The 17,488-nt window shown below is 31.8% G+C and overlaps 2 protein-coding genes across 4 annotated transcripts in view; both read right to left on the bottom strand.

The window, feature by feature from the left end:
* The window catches only part of LOC139485653 (uncharacterized), a 48,162-nt gene that overhangs the window by 3,559 nt on the left and 27,115 nt on the right, over positions 1 to 17,488 (bottom strand). For 2 of the 3 annotated variants that reach the window (XM_071270277.1, XM_071270276.1), the window contains exon 2: positions 2,876 to 3,007. In XM_071270277.1, the coding sequence (XP_071126378.1) occupies positions 2,876 to 2,888 (13 nt within the window). In that variant the 5' untranslated portion in view covers positions 2,889 to 3,007. Of the gene's footprint in view, positions 1 to 2,875; positions 3,008 to 14,756; positions 15,814 to 17,488 lie in introns of those variants that run through there. The other variant, XM_071270278.1, reaches the window with a different exon arrangement.
* On the bottom strand, positions 5,551 to 15,806 carry LOC139486647 (uncharacterized). The gene is made up of 4 exons (XM_071271571.1): positions 15,695 to 15,806; positions 13,961 to 13,980; positions 12,262 to 12,731; positions 5,551 to 6,068 (listed from the first exon to the last, which is right to left on the bottom strand). The coding sequence occupies exons 1-4, from the start codon at positions 15,804 to 15,806 to the stop codon at positions 5,894 to 5,896; spliced, it is 777 nt and encodes a 258-aa protein (XP_071127672.1). The 3' UTR covers positions 5,551 to 5,893.

Genomic DNA, 17,488 nt, shown 5'->3' on the forward strand with positions numbered 1-17,488 from the left:
GTTTGACAGAAGTCTATAAAATAAAAAAGGACTGAGAAAAAAAATTAAAGGTTTCAATAGACGAGAAAATTGATGATGAAAGATTAACATAAGTTCATAAAACAGATTTAAAGCTAACAAGTTGTTGGCATTTGATTTATTACGACAAATAGGATCACGTATTTTCCTAATGCTAACTGAATACTTGCTCTCTATGAAAGGTCACTATTCTAAAGACCACATGTTCAGATAGTCGGTAAGATTAATTACATAGTGTGCATGTGACGTAACACGGAATATATATGGGTCCATATGGAATTTGCTGACCCAATATATACCGTATAATGTCAGTATCACACTATGTAATTAAGAAGAGTTGTTCAGGACGGGTAATATTATTTAAGTTTTTAAATTAATACAGATATAAGAAGATGTGGCATGAGTGCCAATGTGACAACTCTCAATACAAGTCACAATTATTAAAATGAACCATTAAAGGTCAGACTACGGTCTTTTAACACGGAGCTTTGCCCACACCGAATACCAAGCAAGCTATTAAGGGCACCAAAATTAACAAATGTCAAACCATTCAAACAGGAAAAACCAACGGTCTAATTAATAAAGGAAACGAAAAATGAGAAGCACTAATGAACAAACGACAACTACTATAAACATCCGCATCATGACTCGGGACAGGTGCAAACAAATGCAGCGGGTTTAAATGTTTAAATAGGTACCAACCATCAACTTATCTGAAATCATGGTGTAACAACATAGAAAGGCATAAAATAAATAAGCCAAGCTCCTCTCATTTTATAATCTTTGATTTGCTCAGTGAAACCCCAGAATTGATTCTAAAATTAAAAAAAAATATGAGGTTTTCAATAGCATTTATATGATTAAGATTGTTAGAAAATTCCGATAAATTGTCATTATAAAGGGGGGTAAGAATAACCGATACCAAATGGACACCGGGTACCGTCATCATACAAATAACGGACTTTGTGCAGTAACCTCAGAAAATATTCTTATAAAAAATGAAGGTGCACAATGTCGTTTTACCTTAAAAATTCGCAATATTATTATAAGGGTTTAATAAAGAGTTTCAAGTGCACATCTATGTGCTTTAAACATATAGCATACGCATTCCAAATATGACCTGGAAAATTGTTAAAATGAAGAAATCAAATAGAAGATGGACACATACATTTGTGAATGTTTCATACACTTTTGTCAAGCGTTTATATATCAAGGAGAAGTTGTGAACACAAACGTGCAAACGTGGGACAAAAAGACAAACGAACGGGCGGACTTCAGCAATACAACCCGTCTTTCTTGACAAAGCGGTGTCGGAAAATGTTAAAAATTAAAACAAAATGACTTCATGAAAATACGCTTCTGAAATTTGTAGTAGAAACAATGCAAAAATTGTGTAGAGGAGGGATTTGTATGGTATTAATTTTAAATTTGTGTACTAAGAAAGCACAAAATGATTTGCTTTTGGCGTTGGAAACGATAAACATGATATTTGTTTTGAAGAGGTAAACAGTAAAACACAACTTAAGTAATAATCCTTTTTAAATAAAAACTAATGGCACTATTACGGCTTCATTTTATATACTAGAACACACCCGTGATATCGCGGGTCCGTGACTGAATTAAACATGTTAAAGTATATAACTATGCGCAAGCCTTATTTTAGTATTAGCATTGTCATTTGATAAAGACATACCGATCATAAGATACACAGTTTCCTCTGCTTTCAAATCTTTCTGTTTATACCCGTCGAACTGGAACTTATTAATTATTGGTAATATTAATTATTTGGAAAACAAAAGGTCCTGGAATGGAGTATTTTTTAATCAACAGCATTGTCCTATATCAGTTATAAATAAAGTTGAATTATTTGATTCGCTGTTTTACGTCATGGCTGCTACCAAATTGAAAACTGTACCTATACGCCTTAGTTTTAGTCCAGATTTTTAGTATTCGTATTGTAATCTTAAAAAGTCTTACTGATTAAAATACTACAATAGGTAACAATTTGACAATTTAGTAGTGTCAACCCTGTGATTATGACCCGTGTATATAGCATATTAATTAATCCTGAATACACCGTTTGGTGGTGCGCCTGTCAGATGCGGAACGTACAGATAAGGTAGAGAGTCTTACTGATTAAAATACTACAATAGGTAACAATTTGACTATTTAGTATTGTCAACCCGGTGATTAAGACTCGTGTATATAGCATATTAATCCTGAATACACCGTCTGGTGGTGCGCCTGTCAGATGCGGAACGTACAGATAAGCTAATACGTAACAGGTGAATATACTATTGGTATCGGTATCGGACTCGACCCGGAACTTCTTAATTTTTGGCAATATTAATTAAGTGGAAAACAAAAGGGCCTGGAGTGGTGTAATTTGTAATCTACACCTTTGTACTATATTAGTTATATATAAAGTTGAATTCTTTGATTCGTCGTTTTAACGTGATGACGTACAGATAAGGTAGATAGTCTTACTGATTAAAATACTACAATAGGTAACAATTTGACTATTTAGTATTGTCAACCCGGTGATTATGACCCGTGTATATAGCATATTAATCCTGAATACACCGTTTGGTGGTGCGCTTGTCAGATGCGGAACGTACAGATAAGCTAATAGGTAACAAGTGAATATACTATTGGTATCGGTATCGGACTCGACCCAGAACTTCTTAATTTTTGGCAATATTAATTACGTGGAAAACAACAGGGCCTGGAGTGGTGTAATTTTTAATCTACACCTTTTTACTATATTAGTTATTATATTGAATACTTTGACTCGTCGTTTTTACGTGATGACGGCTGACAAATTGTACCTCGTCATTTTAGTATTATAGGTACTTACCAAACCAAAACATGCATGATATTACCCAAGGATGCTCTCTTATAAATTTGATAACATCCTCTTCCGGTTTATTTTTTACTGCAAGCAAGAACTCGTACTTTTCTTTACGTGTCAGTTTCACTCTATCCGCCACTAAAAATACAACGAATGGAAAATATAGGAATGATCGTACAGAAACACATAGATATAATAAGATGTAGTATGAGTTCCAATGAGACAACTCTCCATTCAAGTCACAATTTGTAATATTAAACCATTATATGTCAAAGTACGTATCTTGGCTCACACCAGTTAGCAAGCTATAAAGGGTCACCAACATGACTAGTGTAAAACCATTCAAACGGGAAACCAGCAGTCTTATCTTAATAAAATCAAGAGGCTGACAAGTGATATTAAACCGGATTTTTATGCAGAGGTCGAACCCTAAACATTTAAGATAGTATGGATAAAACATTAAAGCTTATAACAGTTCCGAAATTTGATTGTGATTGCATGTTAAAAAAGATTATTATCTTATAAATAATGAAAATGATACTTGAAAATCTATACCCCAAACAGTATTCTGTAAAAATGAGAGCGCCAGCCAATGTAGAATGATGAAATAAATATATTATAAGGATACGCACAGTAAAACTCAATTCAAAAGATATGCGAGTCCGATATCAAAACTATGGCACGCCGTTTTCATATTTATTCAAATTTGAAGATTTCTTATTTATTTAACAAGATATCTTATTAAGTATTAAGATATCTTTAATTTTTATAAGATATCTTATTTAATTTGAAAGTAAATAAGATATCTCTATTAGTTTATAAGATATCTCTATAAGTTTATAAGATATCTCTATAAGTTAATAAGATATCTCTATTAATAAATAAGATATCTTACTTCTTTATAAAGATATCTTTTAAATACATACTTTATAAGATATCTTATAAATTAATAGAGATAGCTTATTAACTAATAGAGATATCTTATTAACTTATGGAGATATCTTATATATTAAATAAGATATATGTGTAACCAATTAAATTAGATATCTCTATAAGTTAATAAGATATCTTTAAAAGTTTATAAGATATCTCTATTAGTTTATAAGATATCTTATAAATTAATAGAGATAGCTTATTAACTAATAGAGATATCTTATTAACTTATGGAGATATCTTATATATTAAATAAGATATCTGTGTAACCAATTAAATTAGATATCTCTATAAGTTAATAAGATATCTTTAAAAGTTTATAAGATATCTCTATTAGTTTATAAGATATCTCTATAAGTTAATAAGATATCTCTATAAGTTAATAAGATATCTCTAAAAGTTTATAAGATATCTCTATTAGTTTATAAGATATCTCTATATGTTAATAAGATATCTCTATTAATTAAGAAGATATCTTATAAAGTATATAAGATATCTTACTTCTTTATAAAGATATCTTTTAAATACATACTTTATAAGATATCTTATTAATTAATAGAGATATCTTATTAATTAATAGAGATATCTTATAAACTAATAGAGATATCTTATTAATTAATAGAGATATCTTATAAACTAATAGAGATATCTTATTAACTTATGGAGATATCTTATTTAGTAAATAAGATATCTCTATTATTAACTATATAAAAGATATCTTATATAGTTAATAAGATATCTTATAAATTAATAGAGATATCTTATATTTTAAATAAGATATCTTATATATTTAATAAGATATCTTTATAAACATTTTAATAAGATATCTTATTTAATATATAAGATATCTTATTTAATAAATCAGATATCTCAATTAATATATAAGATATCTCATTTTGTTATTTAGATATCTCAATTAGTTTATAAGATATCTTATTTAACTAAATAAGATATCTCGAAATTGAATAAATATAATAACGGCGTGCCATACAAAACAGATAACAGAATGAACTATAATCAACATGACAATGATACATACATTAATAAAGGACTTCTAGCAGTTACTGAAATGCCAGCTTCAGCCCTAAATTGAACTGATTGACAGACAATGTGTTTGTCATATATGTAAATCAATCGCAATCCCTCCCGTACGGGTTTTAAGATCATACATTAAAAAAAATATATAAGAAGAAGATAACTTGTACCATGCCAACAACTGGTTTTAGAATGCATTTATAATTATTTATTTCCGATTCAAAGACCCTATGAGTGAATCAATATTAATTCCAAAATGTGCCATCATTAACCGACGTACGAACCTACATAAGGACGAAGTTTAAAGTGAATGCCTCCGCCGCTACGGATGAACATAAAAATTACATAAAGAGTTTGATCATATATAGTCACATTCTAACTTTATAAACAGCCATTTGATTAGATGCTTTAATTTTTCTTAAAGAGATTATGAGGCAAAGTGATATAATGGGCAGAGAACAGATACAAAATCAGCATGTTAAGCATGTAATTAAGTTCAAACTGCAAAGAATATGGCATTTATATCGTTTTTTGCCTGTGACCTTTTGATGTTGGTTTTTACACGTTGAACTACGTAAGAACAATATGAGGTTTATGTAAACATGATATTAAGATATGTGGTTAACAGTAAAGAAATTAATGGTCCCAAAAATAATGATTGAATAGAGAAAGTTTAGCAAAAACATAATTGAGCCGCGTCGGATAGAAATCGACCTTATGCAAAAAAAAAATAAGTTTTGTTCATATTAATTTTGCTTTTAGTCATACAATTTGAATGCAAAAAACCGTTTTACTCTAGCTTTCTCTTTCAAAAGTTTCGCTATTTCAAAGTTGTGACGGCTACATATATTTAACTTCAGAATCTCACGACAACGTCGTGAAATTAGCATTATCGTGCATTAATTTTATTCTTTATCGGTCCTTTTCTCGTTATAGAGAGAGCCACGAAAACATGCATTGGTATACAATATTTAATTTATTTTATAAGATTGTTACAATGAAAACATAAATGATTCTCTAGTTTTCAATCCAACTGTAACCAGTACATGTGAAATGTTACTCCTCTGAAGCACGAGGACAAAATTCGTCACGGAAATTATACTGGAAAAAAGGACGGACTTCATTGTACAGATAACGCATTCTCTCCTCTGTCAGCCCTGCTGGCTGAATAACTTCTGGAAGTTTCGTGAGTAACTCCGGTACGTTTGTGCTTTCCTTAAGCAAAGCCAGTCTTTACTCCGGTTGATCAAGAGTTTCTCTCGCAAATACGACTCTAGTAAATCGGAAGTGATGGAATTTTCCTATACCTCTGGGTGGTTTGAAATAATTAGTGAAGAAATTATCCCATCTGTACCACTTTTAAGCTGTGTTCGTCATCGTCATTTTCATATTTTTTTCAAAAAGTTATTCTTGATTTGATTTGAGCTTTTCGTCGTTTGTTCATTTCTTCAGAAAGAATCATCGTTTATGTAACGAATTATATATAGTATTTATTCAACTTGAGCAGTTCGTCGTTTGTTCAATTTGTATCAACGCTTGTCGTCGTCGTTGAGAATTGTACAGCTTTTGTTACTTGTATTTAATATTTTCGTTAGTTATGGATCGTCCTAAGAGAAAAGTGGGAATAATAGACTATAAAAAATTTAATAATTTTGGAACTTCTTGTATAGATGACATGGCTTATGAGTATGTATTTCAGAAAATGGCCGATAATAACTCAGATCGGGATGAATTAGAACTGCATGCAGAGGAAGATGACATGCTTGATCTTATGTCAGATGATGAGAATAACAAGATAAATGAAGCCGCAGCATTGATCTTCACCACGCCCCTCAAGAAAAATAGCAAAGAGAGTGAAGAGTTGAAACCTCGGGAGTCCGATGAAGAGCTGGAATTAAGAGTCAAGCTATTAGAAGAAAAGAAACAAAGACTCAAGAGGGAGCAGCTCAACCAACGTATCAAAGAATTGGAGGCGGAAGTGGATGGGCTGTCAAAATCAGAAGAAAAGCCCAAAAAGAAATCAAAGAAATCAAAGGGTGAGATCACTTTAACAAATTTAAGAGCTAATGATAAATTAAATAAAGAGGTTAATGATGAATTGAAGAGGTTAGGTTTGGATTTTGACACTAAATTTAGTGGAAAGTCCGATCTCGCTGAAACTTCAAAAGAGAAAAACGTGAAAGTTAAAAGCGAAAAAGTAACAAATGAACAAGAGTTATTGCAGCAATTGAAAAAGATGAATTTAGCTAAGGGTTCTATTTCTAAAACTACTTAACATAAGAAAAAACATTTGGATTCTAAATCTCATGATCAGAAGGTAGTACAGTTGCCTGAATCTGTATTGAGAGGGAACAGTAGTACCGAGTCTGAATCTGAAACAAGTTCAAATTCCAGCTCTGAGGATTCATCTGATTATGAATTGTCAGCGAAATTATCATCAAGGAAAAAGAGTAAAAAGTTAAAGTCAGGACTTAAAATAAAATCTGCAGATAAAGTTATAAATCCACAGTCTTTTCCACATAATTTTTTACAATATGAGTATGTGAGTAAGGATTTGGAGTTTAAGCAATTGAATTTTAAAATGCTTGTTGCAGGTGAACTTGAAATTATAAATAATTTCTGCAAAAATAAATTGGAAAAAGAAGGACGTTTAAAATTATTACAGAAAATCGCATACTTTAGCTCCATTTATAACTGGGCATCGGTTTTAGAATTTTACGCCGCTTGGTTAAGATTAATTGAATTAGGTAGAAAAACATGGTCTGATGACTCACAGATTTTGGAAAATGTTATGTTAAGTGGACAAAGTTTGCCAAAAGAAGTGAGGCAAGCCAATTTTAGTTCAGTGTCCAAAAACCAGAATGGTGAGGGGCAAATTTGGTTTTGTGTTAAGTATCAACGCAATAAATGTGAGCACAGCAACTCAACTCACACTACAGTTATTAGAGGTATAACTAGAACCGTGCATCACATATGTGCTTCATGTTGGCAAAAAGAACATATCCAAAAAACACACCCTGAGTGTTCAGACAATTGCCCAAATAAAAAAGCCTGACTACTAAACGCATGTTTACATAAGAAAGATCATTGTAAATTGTGTATTGCAGTTTTTGAAGTTATTTTACCAGAACAAAATTTTCTTTTGAATTTGCACAATTCCTTTATTGGCGTTCCAGGATATAATTTTGATTTATTTAAAGTTCCAGTTTATTCTAAATTAATAGGAAAACTGAATTTTATTGCTAGTTGTGTTCGACAAGGTCGTATTTTTATATCAAGAATTTTAAATTTTTTTAGGGAGTTTAAAAATGAGGATTGTATTTTAGAGGTTTCCGTGGAATTGAAGCATGATCTTCTCTGGTGGTCAGAATTCTTGGAGATATATAATGGTGTTTCACTGTTAAATCTTCAAGAGTGGACAGAACCAGACGAGTATATGGCTTCAGATGCATGTTTGGTAGGTTGTGGAGGAGTTTCGAATGGACAGTTTTTTCACTGTGTGTTTCCAGATTTCATTGTACAGCAAAGCTTACATATAAATGCTTTGGAATTATTGTCAGTTATTGTGTGTTTGAAATTGTGGGGACAGAGAGGCAGAAAGATATGTATTCAGTGTGACAATATGGTTTCAGTCCAAGTTATCAATCAAGGGAATTCAAGGAGTCGTTTTTTACAAGCTTGTCTTAGAGAATATGTTTTATTTGTGCAATTAAAGAATGTGAATTAAGAGCTATTCATATAGACGGTATTGAGAATAGGTTACCAGATATGTTGTCCAGATGGAGTTTGTCAGATAGTTACTCTGTGCAGTTTTATGAAGCAATTGAAGGTAGAAATTTTCAACATGTTAATGTAGATTCAAATTTTTTCAGATTCTGTCACAATTGGTGAACTTAGTTTATCGGTAGATCTTCACATGCTTAAAACACAAGCACAAGAATCTTTGAAATCTGCACACGCTTCAGGAACTAGAAAAAATTTAAAGATACAGTGGAAAGCCTTTTTCCTGTTTTGTCATTTTTATAATTTAAAGACATTGCCTTGCGAGTTAAATACACTTTGCTTGTTTGCACAATTTTTAAGTAGATCATTCAAAAGTGTAGACTCAATCAGAAATTATCTGAATGGAGTTAAGGTGTTACATCTACTTTTTGATCTACCTTTTATTCATTTTGAGTCATTCTATTTTAGATTGTTTATGAAGGGATTAAAACGATGCAATCCTCACACAGTTCGGGCAGCTCTTCCAATCACACCTAGTATTTTATTAAAAATAAGGGAGGAATTAAATTTTGATGAGATCAATAGTTACACTTATTGGTGCATTTTTCTTTTTGCTTTCTATTTGATTTGTAGAAAATCCAATTTGGTTGGGACAGTAGATGATAGCTCTAAATGTTTGCATAGAGAAAATATTTCAGTTTTTGAAGATTATTTACTAGTTCAGTTTCGTTGGTCTAAGACTATACAATTTGGGGAGAGAGTTTTAGAAATACCAATTGTTAAAAATTTATCCTCTCCGTTGTGTGCTTTTAGTGCATTTAAGGCCATGTGCGCAAAATTTCCTGCTTTAGCATCTTCCCCAGCTTTTCTTGTTTTATCTGGTAGAAAAACTAAGCCAGTGTCCTACAATATGTTACAGAATTTTTTGAAAAACATTGTGGAGAAAATTGGGTTAGATCCAACACAATATTCTTCTCATAGCTTCAGAAGAGGAGGTGCAACTTGGGCATTCCAATGTGGTGTATCTTCTGAACTCATTCAATTACAAGGGGATTGGAAGAGTGACGCCTATAAATTGTATCTTAGATATGGTTTAAATGATAAGATGCAAGTCTCGTCAAAAATGATGTGTCGACTGTGATATATGTTTTTTATTTGGTGTTATAATTTTATTAGTTAATAATTTAAATTATATTGTAGGTTTGAAGGCATGGGGTAAACCCAGTTTAGTTATTTCAGATTCAATTTTAAAGTATCTTCCAGAGATGAGGAATACGCAACTTCATGCCTTTGGGGGCCTGAGTTGTGAAATGCTTTTAAGGAAATTAAAAAACAGGGTATTCACCTGGTACCATTTTAATAATATAATTGTACATGTTGGTACAAATGATGTATTTAATATAAATGCTAATTTATTTGAAAAATACATTCGTGATATTATACATGAATTGAGAATTTGTAATCCAGATTGTGTTATTATTTTATCTTCTGTATTACCTAGACCATGTGATTTTGATCAGTCTGAATTGTTCGTCATTAATTTTAACAATGTACTAAAACAGTTGGCTTCCTCTCTAACTGATGTCAAATACATGCAATGTGAGAAGACTTTTTATAGTAGAGTGAGAAAGCCAATTAACACTTTGTTTACAGTTGACAAATTACATTTGTCCACCACTGGTCTTAATAAAGTTTTTAGCTTTATAGCTAATACTCTTGCACATGTTTAAATCCTTTAAGGTAGAATGAATTTTATTTGTGTTTGAAACTTGATTAAGAATTTAAAATTCAAATTTACTGGTAAATTGCAGCTTAATTTTAGGAGAAGGTTTACTCTTAATCTCCGCACGAGAGAGAGTAGACTTTTGATCCTGTTTTTTCTATTATTCTAGAAGGTTTACACTGTTGACTCTATCATGCATCCTTGTTAGTACAATGGTTAGTACACCTGTCCTTGTGATGGGGGATCGAGGTTCGAGTCCTCGACTTGGATTATAGAAGATGGTGTAGACTCACTCTCTTATTATTTTAGAATTATTATAAAAGTTGCAATTTGCAGTTTCTGTGATTTGGTTATTTTTTTGGCGGACCTTCGGTTTGGCGGGTATGAAATTTATATTTCATTTGTATTTCATAGAATTTTTAATTTGTTATGCTTCATTCTTTAAATTTATGAAGATACTACTTAGTAGTTCTTTAATTCAGTTTATTTGTCAGTTATAATCTATGATCACTTTGTATTTCATTTGTATTATATTCTTGACATATGTATATATATGATTATGACTACCTGCTAAGCCTAAATAAAAGTTTTTATTTAAACGGTATTTTCTTCTGAATTAATTTGTAAATTTTTGATTAAAAATGATTAATTAATGAAGAATCAGAAAAACAATTTAGTGAACTGGTAAATGGACAATTGGTCTCACTTCATTTAACAGTGAGCACATATCTGGTCAAGGTTTAGTTGCTCTGCTTTCTAAATTAAATTAAACACGTTTTTTATTGGTCAAGCAGTACAGTAATTTATATTGGATAAAAATTTCAATTTAAAAGTAGAACTCACTATTGATTTTCACTTTTCAGAAACACCAGAAAACAGGTAGTCAACATTTTTAATAATTTAGAATTTTTATGTTTAAATATGTCTTAGTTTGTCGTTGAAACTTCTATCAGCGTAGCCAATTTGTTAAAGAACATTGTGTTTCGTCGTTTGTTCTTTTTTCAAAACCCTCCCTCCCATTCCCTTAAGGTGGAATATGTTTGTACGAGGCGGGTATGAAATTTATATTTCATTTGTATTTCATAGAATTTTTAATTTGTTATGCTTCATTCTTTAAATTTATGAAGATACTACTTAGTAGTTCTTTAATTCAGTTTATTTGTCAGTTATAATCTATGATCACTTTGTATTTCATTTGTATTATATTCTTGACATATGTATATATATGATTATGACTACCTGCTAAGCCGAGGCGGGTATGAAATTTATATTTCATTTGTATTTCATAGAATTTTTAATTTGTTATGCTTCATTCTTTAAATTTATGAAGATACTACTTAGTAGTTCTTTAATTCAGTTTATTTGTCAGTTATAATCTATGATCACTTTGTATTTCATTTGTATTATATTCTTGACATATGTATATATATGATTATGACTACCTGCTAAGCCTTTTTTGAAAAAAGAACAAACGACGAAACACAATGTTCTTTAACAAATTGGCTACGCTGATAGAAGTTTCAACGACAAACTAAGACATATTTAAACATAAAAATTCTAAATTATTAAAAATGTTGACTACCTGTTTTCTGGTGTTTCTGAAAAGTGAAAATCAATAGTGAGTTCTACTTTTAAATTGAAATTTTTATCCAATATAAATTACTGTACTGCTTGACCAATAAAAAACGTGTTTAATTTAATTTAGAAAGCAGAGCAACTAAACCTTGACCAGATATGTGCTCACTGTTAAATGAAGTGAGACCAATTGTCCATTTACCAGTTCACTAAATTGTTTTTCTGATTCTTCATTAATTAATCATTTTTAATCAAAAATTTACAAATTATCCCATCTGTACCACTTTTAAGCTGTGTTCGTCATCGTCATTTTCATTATAAACTTCTGACCTATTGCATTTGGCAGAATTGTCAACAATTTAAACCAGTTGTGATCCAGTGTTTACGTCCAACTTTCTAAAAAAAATTCAACATGCCAAAACATGCGTCACATAAACATTCTGTGTGCCCAGCAATCATAAAATGCAAATTAATAGTTTTGTGTAAACCCTTTGCGCACCTCCACAACAGATAATGTAAAGTAGTTTTATTTTTGTTTTGTCCCACAGAATTATCAGCATGAAAATGACACGCCTTTTCATCGTAAGAATTACCATGCAGATAATGGTGGAGCATGCTTAAAACAGCATTGGGTCCATGTGTCCGACTTCCATTTTCCCCGATTGTTTGTTGCTCATCAATAGAATAATTCGTTTGCATTGGAAAGTTTTCATCGCAAACTCCAAATATTTGAACCTTTCGAGGCGTTAAAAAGTAAATAGCTCCAACCTCTTGGGACGAATGTTGCAAGTTTATATATTGTGAAAAGTCAATAGTGTAATGAACATTTTCAAAAATTTTTGAACATGGAGTGTTATACTTTCCTATTGGAGACTAAGCCAACTAAATTCATCACGTGATCTTTGTGTACATAATTTATAATATTCACGCTGCGTCCGCGCAGACTGTATATGGTCAATTAATTTTTGAGTTCTCTCTTATTTCGCGTCTTCTGAAATAGATCCGGAAATATCATCCCTCAACTGAAAACGCGTTTTACACAGATCCGTCTTTGGTTTCATAAATTGAATATGAGGGACAGATGCATTCCAAACTTCTTTAAATACGGTTAGTTGAACCATAGATGTAATACATAGGTATTACATCTATGGTTGAACATATTGTTGTTCTGAGTTAACGAATAAACTAACATTATAATTTGGAGTGTACTTATTTCTTGCTCTCGCTACAAGGTAGAAATTTACCACAACATTAAAAAGGAATGGAATTAAAGACAAATTGAACCAAGAGAATTTTTCGATACGACTGGTTGTCGCGCTTTTTGCCATAATACATTGAATAGTTCAACAGTGATTTGTGACAGGTAGATCAAAATTCCAAGTACTATCTATTTAAATTATAGTAGTTCAAATTTCAAAATAAACGGGTTTTTTAGATGAAATTTTAGTTTATTATTTATTAATCCGACATCACAGCTTACATCTTTCAAAATTGTTACCTTAATCACGCAGACGGACGGACGGACGCAAAATTGTAAGATCCACCGATGCATAGATCGGGAATTTTATTGCCCGACTACTAATTTTAAAGTTGTCGGGATATGAAAAAGGGGGTTTAAAAGGTTTTATTTTGAAAGTTATTAGTTTTCGAAATATGTATTATGCAAAAGTTTCCCTCTTTCTTTCAATTTCTAAATAAAAATGTCATTGAACATAAATTACACGCAACATATTTCTAAATTTCTGAATAGCTATGAACAGATAAATTGCACGCACATAGTACAAAATCCACCTAGAGCACGGGTTGGTCTTTGTTTAATATTGTATATTTGTGTTGTTGTTTCTTTTTGGATTGTTCAAAATGCAACGGTACAATGATATGAATAACTTTTTAATTAATTTTGTTTTTGCGTGTCTCACTGTGTGTAGCGAAGTTTTGCAATACAGCACAAATTTCGTTTTATACTACCAGAAATAGTTTTTCAGAATATTACTTAAGTTTAGTTAAGCTTAAGAATTGCATACAATTATTTTTTTAAGCATGTTAAGACAGGTGTTACTTTCACTTTGTATAAAATGTAGAACGTATTAGGAAATACATACCTTAGCAAAACAATGTATTCCTGTAAGCCAAAACTGATACTAAGGTTGAGAAATATGTTATTTAGAAAAGGACAGGATTCAGGAAGAATTTTTTTATCAGATAATTTGAAAATGTTCATGTCGGACCGGATAAAGCGGTTTCCGTGAAAGATTATCGGCATTTTTTTACTAAACTTATCAGAAATAATATACTAGTTTTGTCCTATATGTATGGAATACGTTAGCTAAAGGCTCGATTTAATAAGATTAAAATTGTAAGGTTTCCCCGTATATTTTTATTTTTACAAATTTCATATAAAACCCCACTAAAAAATGTGAAGGCATATATTATGTTGGATTTTCACCAGTACAGAGTTAAAAGACGCAGACTCGTCTAAAGTATACTAGTTTAATTTGTCATAGTTTTGTCGACCATAACTTTTGTTTCTCATGTTATGAACATGTATAACAGTTTTTACAATTTAATTTCGTTGAAATACACAAGAAATTTTTGAACAAAAACAATACTGGTTATATTACCAAAAATTGAAAACGTTATACAACAAAAATCTATCCAAATAAACAAATATAACTGTGACAATTCTGCTTCTATTGGTACCTAGTACATTAAAATCCGACCAGAAATGTCCCCACAATATTTTTTTGAAAAAACGTAGTTTTGTCAGAAAGCGACATGTTTTTTTTTATAACGTCAGCCATAAGTATTCGTAAAAACAAAATGGCCGCCAGTCAATGTAAATCTGCACCTGAAAAAACTTGGAACTATTTAACAAGTAACAAAATAAAAAAATCCTACCTCAATACTTTGTTATGTTTCCTTTGTTCCTCATTACTCGTAAAATCCTCCTTGGAATGCTGTTATACAACGATTTCAGGTAAGTAACAGTTAATTTGTCCCATATGTCACGAATTTCACGTTCCAGGTCTTTGGTATTATTTATGTCTTTGGTATTATTTATGTTCTGAGTTCGTTTTTGCAGTTCCCTTTTTAATACCCACCAACAATGCTCTATAATATTGAGGTCGGGACTCTGAGCTGGCCAGTTCATACTTTTTAGACCCGTTTCCCTACGAAAATCTTGAACAGATCGGGCTCGATGGACGGGGGCATTATCATCTTGAAAAACGTAGTTATCATCTGGAAAATGACGAACAACCACCGGCCACAAGTTATTGTCAATAATTTCAATGTATTTTAAGGCATTTATATTACCTTCAACAACAGTAATAGTTCCGACACCATGGTAAGTGATGCATCCCCAGATCATTAAACTATACTTGCGCTGAGATGGAGGGCAAATACAATCTGTCAGCCACTCTTCTCCGACCTTTCTCTAGACACTGACACGAGAATCCTGCCCAATGATTACCTTGCACTCATCACTGAAGATTACTTTACTCCAGTGTGCATTTACAGTTTTATGTAAATCCCCCCTGCAATATGCCACTCGTTTCTTCTTGTTGACCTCACGGATACGAATTTTTTTCTTTACTGACCGCTTGTGAAACCCATCAGAATGTAATTTACGTTCAACAGTTCGTTTAGAGAAAGGTCGATCAATGCTCTCATTAAAAATATTAGTAATTTCAGATAAAGATTTACGGCGATGTTTTTTTACACAACGGGAAAGTTTTCTCATATCCCGGTCATGAAAGGATTTTGGTCTGCCTGTTCTCCGAAAGTTTCTATATCACCTCGGTGCTCATACCTCTTCAAAAAACTGTAAACAGTACTCTGTTTAATGCCTGTAAATTTGACGATTTCACTTTTTCTGTAACCTGCATCATTTAATGCAGCGAGACGACTTTTCTGATCAGATGTTTGTTCTTTTCCCTTGCGACCCATTTTGTTTACATTAGATACAACGTAAGTGCAGACGCCTCTGACGTCATAACGCACGTGTCACATGACAACCACATGTTTTTCCACATGATCATCTATATATAGATTCATTGCCATCCCGATTGTGACATGGAGACGACGGTCAAATCTTGTTTACCCTTCCGTGACGTGACCGCCATTGTTGTTTTACGAATACTTATGGCGGAGTACTGTACCTGTATGAAAACTTGTGAAACTTTATCGTAACGTTACACGGTTTGACGTCGATTTGCATAAGGTCGATTTCTATCCGACGCGGCTCATATAGAATAGAAAATAATGGGGTGCAAAAGTATAAAGTATAACCATAGAGGTATAATCAAAGGTTCATACATCTATGTTTATACATCTATGTGTATACATCTATGTTTATAGCTGTAATATGAGGAAGGCGCTACCTTAAATGCCAGCTTTGTACTAAGACAATGTCCTAAATATAGATTAGGTTGTTGGTTGTTTAACGTCCAGTGGCAAATATTTCATGCATGTTCAGAACGAATGTCCTAGGCTACATTGTGGGTCTCATTGGGGTCTAAGCGTGACGCGGGATTGACGATTTTTGTAAGCGTGACACGTGAAAGTCAAATAATTGTGTCGTGAAAACGGGAAATGAGGCCACGGTCTAGCGGGACCCGGGAAATGACAAAAATAATGAGAATTGCTTACGTACATAGTGTAAGCGGGATACGGGAATCTGACAAATCAGTAAGCAGGATCCGGGATCGGAACCCCCCAATGAGACCCCCTACATTAATATATTGTTTATGTCTAAAATAAAATTATAAGTTCAGATGGAAAATGTGTAGGGAACGAACATTGAACTTGAAAAGGCATGAGGGGTAATGGTATTTTTCCTGAAAAAAAATATTCTGATTCCCAAATTGATGAATAAAAAATCTATTCAAGCATACGACAAAAAAAATATTTTGATATTGACCAAAAATGATTTTATCTTTCAGAAATGCAAAATAAATTGAACTTTTATATATCTAAAAACATAAAACTTCCCAAACCGCACATGTAACTCCGTACACAGTAGTTTTTAAGGTGATAATAAGGCTGTATTTGCCAATTTGTTATGATATACCTTTAAACTAGTGTTAAATTTTGACTAAATAAGTTTAATTGATAGCGCTGAAGGGCTTTCGTAAAAAAAAAATCAGACTCTAATAAACAAACATTTGTAATTCTGATCATCGTCAGTTTGTGAGTTCTACATCAATTTTTTGTACTAATTAAGAGTCGGTTTTATGTTATTTTTTGCATATATATTTTTTTTTGTTACATGTACAGGATGTAGCTTACTTTTCAAGTTTTTAAATGGCAGCAAAATAAAATTGAGAATGGAAATGGGAAATACAATTATTTTTGTATGTGCCTGTCCCAAGTCAGGAGCCTGTAATTCAGTGGTTGTCGTTTGTTTATGTGTTACATATTTGTTTTTCTTTCATTTTTTTACATAAATAAGGCCGTTAGTTTTCTTGTTTGAATTGTTTTACATTGTCTTATCGGGACCTTTTATAGCTGACAATGTGGTTAAGGCTTTGCTCATTGTTGAAGGCCGTGTCATTTTTGTCTTTTGTGGATAGTTGTCTTATTGGCAAACATACCACATCTTCTTTTTTTAAAATACAAGCATACAAAAG

Source organism: Mytilus edulis, chromosome 8 (genome assembly GCF_963676685.1).
Source record: "Mytilus edulis chromosome 8, xbMytEdul2.2, whole genome shotgun sequence".
NCBI lineage: Eukaryota > Metazoa > Mollusca > Bivalvia > Mytilida > Mytilidae > Mytilus > Mytilus edulis.

Bases quoted from the DNA above. Each gene is read 5' to 3' on its own strand.
- LOC139486647 (XM_071271571.1), bottom strand. From the start codon at position 15,806: ATGGGTCGCAAGGGAAAAGAACAAACATCTGATCAGAAAAGTCGTCTC. The intron at 13,981-15,694 runs GTACTGTTTACA...TTTGGCTTACAG, and splicing joins ATTTACAGGCATTAAACAGA to GAATACATTGTTTTGCTAAG. The intron at 12,732-13,960 runs GTATGTATTTCC...TAGTTGGCTTAG, and splicing joins GAATACATTGTTTTGCTAAG to TCTCCAATAGGAAAGTATAA.